General features: G+C 44.0%; 1 protein-coding gene across 1 annotated transcript; it reads right to left on the bottom strand.

Moving 5' to 3' along the window:
- Positions 1 to 500: 500 nt before the first annotated feature.
- LOC103023582 (carbohydrate sulfotransferase 1) lies at positions 501 to 4469 on the bottom strand. The gene is made up of 2 exons (XM_007243005.4): positions 4075 to 4469; positions 501 to 2993 (listed from the first exon to the last, which is right to left on the bottom strand). Exon 2 carries the CDS (start codon positions 2945 to 2947, stop codon positions 1676 to 1678), a length of 1272 nt encoding a protein of 423 aa, XP_007243067.3. The 5' UTR covers positions 2948 to 2993; positions 4075 to 4469; the 3' UTR covers positions 501 to 1675.
- Positions 4470 to 6408: the final 1939 nt, after the last annotated feature.

The raw sequence follows: 6408 nt of genomic DNA, 5'->3' as shown, positions 1-6408 counted from the left end.
TGGGAAGGATAGGCAGGCCAGAGTTTTCTTTGGGTTGCCATGCAACAGCGCATTTTTTTTTTCTTTTAGGCTGAACCTTTTCCGTGCGATATGCACATTTAAAGCACTAAGCTGCCATCAATACAGGAGTAAACACTGAGGTTAAGATGTACTGGCAGTTGCTCTGACTGTCAATACTGCAGATATTAGATATTAGGCCTATTTCCTCTGGGAAATATCTAAAAATCTGAAATGTCCTCTCTGAAGAACAGAAGAAGGTGTCAATGTCACGCAAAAACATAGCATCGCCATTGTGCAGTAGTGAATTTCTGACACAGTTTGAATCTTGCAGTTTATCTTTACATTCAGTCCAAATTTCATGACAAACGGACCAATAGAAATGCTTTAAAAATACTTGAAACATAATCATAAGTTAAAAGTTTAGCTCCTTTTCCTTCTCCTAGTAAAGCATTTTAAAGGTCTCATTCCGCTAAAATCCACTTTTTTCTCGTTCTTTGTGAAATACTATAGGTCTCTGAGTTGTATATGGATACTGCATATGAAACACTTCCTCAACCTCCCTTGTCTGCAGTAGCTTGTAAAAGAAAATCCTCAGAAATACGAGTTGATCAAAGGGAGACTTTAGATAAGTGTGTCTAAGTCAACCAGTGACTTCATGGCCTCTGACACAATTGTAAAAAATTGCAGTTGATCTTTACTTTCAGCCCACATTTCATGACAAATAAACAAATAAAACAGCTCCAACATTACTTGGAACAAAATCATCCGTTAGCTCTTTTTCCTTTTCCTAGTAAAGCATTTTAAAGATTAAAAAGTTTTCGCGTGACACTGACAGTATGTTAGCAGGCTGTAAAAAAAAAAAAAGTTGCCAACTAGCATGTTTCCCCCTCATATCATCAATATTCCCCGTCACCTTCAGAGAGAGAAATGCTTTCCTAGAGGCACGCATCCAATACCCCCGAGACTCCGGGGAAAGAGCACACGGGATTCTAGCCACGGCAGGCAGGCAGATCAAAGCCCTCTGCTCCTGCTCTCTGCATCTCAATGGGCAGCACTCTGCCGTCAACACTGCAGCCTCACATCCTCATGTAACATTTGCACATCTTTGACTTTCAGGGCGTTCGTCAGCCCTGCGAGACGCCGCCGAATATCGCCAGAAGACCTCTATTCCACTCCGTCTCTAAGCTCTACTGATTCAGCGATGTGACACGGGGCCGCGCAGTCGCGCTCCGCCGCGGCGGAGGGGTGCTCTTTTTCAGACGCACCCTTTCTATTACTATCTGCTGTAGAAATACACCATAGTGTTAAAGGTGGACTGCGACATTCACAATTTATTGCACAGTTGTTTCTCATACAGTGTGTTACTACCTCTGCCACATTTTGGTCTATGTGTTTTCAATCACCGTTCTCTTTGCAGAGCCGACAAGACCCTCGCAATATAGGACAACATTCACTTGTACCTTTAATTGTTAAAGCAACTCGGTTCAATTTACTTGTGCTCTATTGTTTCTAGATGAATAAGGAACTCCATCCACATGAATTCAAGGATTTTGGAATTTAGTGCAAATTCAAACAGTAAATGGAGGAGAGGGTGGACAATAATCAATAATCTTAACATCGATCATAAGGCAACATTTATAAATATATCAAAAATAGTCATTCACAACCATCTTTGTTATAAAAACGGTACAAAAACTTTGTCTGCCACAAGCGAGAGAGACATATTTTTCAGTTCCTCTGCAGATTTGACGCTTTTATAGCCCAGTGTGTGTAGGATCTTTTGACATACAGTCTGTGTGTAGTCCACCATGTCAAAGGACAGCTTGAGCCTCCAGCTCTCGGCGTTGGCTGCAGAGTCTCTCACTGTTCCGTATTTGTGTTTGGCCGAGAGCTCGTTACTCCCCCTGGTGTTTGCTTGGATCCAATCTACAACATTTTTGTCCATAGATAGCCCAAGGTAGTCGTAGATATCCTTGGTTTTCTGGAGTGGGTTCCTTGCTAAGTCCTCGTATCGCACCACCATGTATTTCCCCTTAAGCCAGTAAGGGTGGCTGAGGCCTGTAGAAACGGAGCTCAGGAAGTCCTCACATACCACCGTCAGCTGAGTCAAGTCAAGGTTGTAGGGTTTCCTCCCTGTTGCCCTCCAGATCCTCCACAATCGGTAGGTGTCCCGGAAGGTCTCGATCCGAGAGGCTAGAATCCCCCGAGGATCTCTGACCAGTTGAATCACTTTTAGGTTAAGACGTGGGTCCTCCACCAGAGCCCGCAGGTCTCCGATTTCAGGGACCCGCACGATCTTTATAGCTACGTGCCGCTTATCCCGGCAGGACTCGGCCGCGAGGGTCATGTTGAGCGTTGCACACTTCTTCACGCAGTCGCCCTCTTCCACGTTGGCCTCCGCAGGGCTGAAGGCATCGCAGACTGGCTGGGAGCAGAGTGCCCTGCTGGCCCCACGGCGAAACAGCTTGTCTGTGGTGTGATTGGTCGGTGCTGGCTTGATGTAGCTTTCCAGAAAGTGCAGGTCACAGCCGTAGAGGCTCCGGAGCAAGTCCCGACTGGCCCCCAGCATCACTCGCCTGTCAGCGGTGTTGCGACTGTGCGAGAGGCGAGGAATCAGAGCCGTCTGGACGTGGTAAAGCGGCTCAAACAGGTAAAAGATGTCCGAGTGCTGGTTCAACAGCTGCCCCACGAACGACGAGCCGCTGCGGGTGGTGGCCAACACGAGGACGTGGGTCTTTCTCGAGGCGTTGAAGGCGTTGAAGTAAGCGTACTCGTCACACCCCCGCTCGAAGGGCGTGTCGGTTTCCTGCGCCCCCAGGCCGCAGTTCTGCGGGATCAACACAGGGCAGAGCTGGAAAGGCTTGGAGGTGAAGGTCCGGATAGCTGTGTACTGGATGGCAATGGAGGCCAAGGCTAGCAGGATCACAGCCTTCCAGGAACATTGCATGGCTGGGAAACTTCATTTAGACTCTGCGGACTGGAGCTGATCCTATCTGGAGTGCAGAGAAGGAAACGTTTCATTACTAGCCATGCAGGGAATATGACCAGCAGCAAGACAGAGTGAGCATTCATGCCTTCCAATGACCACAGAGGAGCAGGCAACAGTAAACACAGGGAGGGTTCTTTTTTTCCCCCTTTTGCAAAAAAAAAAAAAAAAAGCACGCACAGGAACAGTGCTGTTCAGTCTAGGGTAAAACACACTCACACTGAAGTAATATGAGTTCATATTTTTAAATGGGAGTGTCTGACTTATGAAACACAGAAATGCTCAGCTGATTTAGCTTGAGCTTGAGTTTTTTTTTTCTTCTTCTTTTTTTTTGAGTTAGAGTCAGAACTAGCCTGATCTGATTCTAACCCTTAATCCCTGCTGCACAGGAACTGCACAGGGACTGCACTGGAGCTGTGCTCCCAGTTACTAGAGATTATTTCAGGCATATATCACAGGCATCTGCACCAACATAACTGCTCAAACACAAGCATTGGTGCTCAAAAATATAGATCCTTCATGTTTTTAGATATAATTAATTAAAATAATTAAAATTCAATATTTAATAATAAAGCAAACACATATCTGGGATTTTACTGGGATTAGGTTTTACTGTGAGTTATGGTATTCTGGATTTTAACTTATTTGTGCAAATAATTCTAAGGATTCAAGGATTACATTTTGTCTTTACAATTTAGAACATCAAGTTCTCAATTAATTTTTAGTCTTTTGATTATTGATCTAAGAATATAAGCATTCACTATATGTTTTAGATGGGTAAATACATAACAATACAACCATTATTAACAATATTATGATGCAGAAATACTCAAGTTCTCCACTAATATCAGTTAAAGCTCAACCAGAAACCCATGCAAACTTACAGTAGCAGGCTGTAGATGTAAACAAACAGCAGAGGGACTGGAGATGTGAGCTAAAAACAGAATGCTGGCTGTAATCTAAGTGAGGAGGGATGTGGATGTGTCCTCCTCACAGAGAGAATGAAGATATGACCCAAACTCTGAGAGACTGGAGCTACAGAGCCCCACAGCAGAGAGTAAAACTAAAGCCGGGCTGATCACACTCACCTCCTCGCTGTTGGTTGGTGGTGTTAGAGGAGCTGCTGCTGCTACTGATGGTGGTGGTTGTGCTCTTGCTTCAGAGCTGCAGCCTCAGTCCGCGCGCGCCTCTGCTGCTGCTGCTGCTGCCCCTCTCCGCGTCCGCGCGCAGCCTCCCGGCCTCCCCCCGCTGACAGAGCGCTGCCCATCCATACAGCGTCACGCGCGCGCCATCACTCCCGCCCGCTGCCCGCCGTGTCGCTCCGGGTGGAGGCGCATCGCCGCGCGGGGCTCGAGGCTCGGGGCTGGACCCGCGGGAGCGCGCGGAGGAGACGAGGGGAAAAATCCGGAGTGATGCGGAGGAAGCGCGCGAGAGAGACTGAGAGAGAGAGCGCGAGAGACTGCTGAAAGACTGGACCACCCTCCTCCCTCCTCTCTCTCTCTCTCTCTCTCTCTCTCTCACACACACACACACACACATACTCTTTCTCTCTCTCTCTCATACTCTCTCTCTCTCTCTCTCTCTCTCATACTCTCTCTCTCTCTCTCTCTCTCATACTCTCTCTCTCTATCTATTCCCTCTCTCTTTTTCTCTCACACACGCTCTCCATCTCTCAGTTCATTTCAGTGGTGCTCTCTCTCTCTCTCTCTCTCTCTCTCTCTCTCTCTCTCACACACACACACTTTCTCTCTCTCATACAGTCTCTCTCCCTCTCTCACTTGCTCTCTCTGTACCTCTCTCTTTTTCCCTCTCTCTCACACACTCGCTCTCTCTCTACACTCTTTTTGTCTTTCTCTCTCGCGCACACACACTCTCCCTCGCTTACTCTCTCTCTCTGTACCTCACTTCTCTCTCTTACACTCACACACTCTCTTTCTTCCTCTCTCTTACACACTCGCTCTCACACTCTCTCTCTCTCTCTCTGTATATATTCTTTTTGTGTCTCTCTCTTTCCATATTTTTCTCTCTCTGTCTCTCTCTTTCTCTCTATATGTCTGTATTTCTCTGTCTGTTATCTCTCACTCTTTGTCTCTGTATCTCTCTCCCTCGCTCTCATTTCTCTCCTCACTCACTTGCAACACTGAAACTCATTATTTTAAGACATTTACATATTAAACACTTCCACAATATTATTTCTTATATATATATATATATATATATATATATATATATATATATATATATATATATATATATATATATATATATGTGAGTATATATAGTATATATATATATGTGAGTGGGTGATTATCCGTGTTAAACTTTCACCCAATGAAAAGCAGGATAGACTGTTCTTATTACTCTCAAACTTTTGTCTCCACTCTTGCGGAAGCCCCGTTCTTCAAACTACCTCACAAGATGTTAACTACCAACTAGGCCTCTTCATTTCTATGTATACATACACATATATATATATATATATATATATATATATATATATATATATATATATATATATATATACCACTCTGTTTGTGTTAAATTTTCTTAGAATGTAACACTCATTCAAAAACTTACTTTTCTCTTACTGCCTATATGTAGATTTCACCCACTGACAGGTGTGAAGAGACTGTGAAGAGATAAACAGTATTAATCACTTCAGCTGTCAGTGGTTTTAATGTTATGGGAGAAATGTGTAGCGTTGCATTTTTTACTAACCTGTGTCTACTCTACTTGTGCATGTGTTCTAATATGTTCTAATTACAACATAAAGTGTAATTTTTAAGTGCAAATAGACATAAAAGAAGAATATACAGAGATTGTCCACTATAACTGGTTAGCACAGTTTAAATTATGGTAATCCCAGAAGTTTCTATTCAGGGTTTGATGAGCAGCCAGCTTACATCAGCATTACAAAGAGTGCTGTGTCTGAAAAAAAGAGTCTGCAGGGAGACAACTAATTTATTTATAGGATTACGGGTGGGTGGATCACCAGCACATCAGTATAAACTAAGACAAATTCAATCAAACATCCTATTGGGAGAGATTAAGCAGGAGTCAGACACTCATCAAGTGCTTTGCTGTGATAAAGATGTGTATACATGCAATTACTTCATCTGCTTCACTTCTGTTTGTTTTCTGAGATGATGGCTACAGAAGGGAGATACAGTTATCATTCAGTATTTGTGACAGAGGAAAAATATATATTTTTCAGGAAGTTGCTAGGCTGTACTGTTAGATGAGGCGGATGCTCTGGGGTTGCCAGATGGTTGCTGTGGTATTCCAGGTGGTTGCTACTATATTGCCAAATGGTTACTTGCTGGTTTCAGCAAAGTGCATCAGCAATGGTGTCACATATGTTTCCAGTTTGTTTTGTGCCCCATGTGGTTGGTTGAACTGGATGCACTATCAAAATCCGGTCA

The sequence above is a fragment of the Astyanax mexicanus genome, chromosome 9 (assembly GCF_023375975.1).
Source record: "Astyanax mexicanus isolate ESR-SI-001 chromosome 9, AstMex3_surface, whole genome shotgun sequence".
NCBI lineage: Eukaryota > Metazoa > Chordata > Actinopteri > Characiformes > Acestrorhamphidae > Astyanax > Astyanax mexicanus.
Note: the sequence above shows the minus strand (reverse complement) of the source record. Positions and strands in the feature narration are given on the sequence as shown.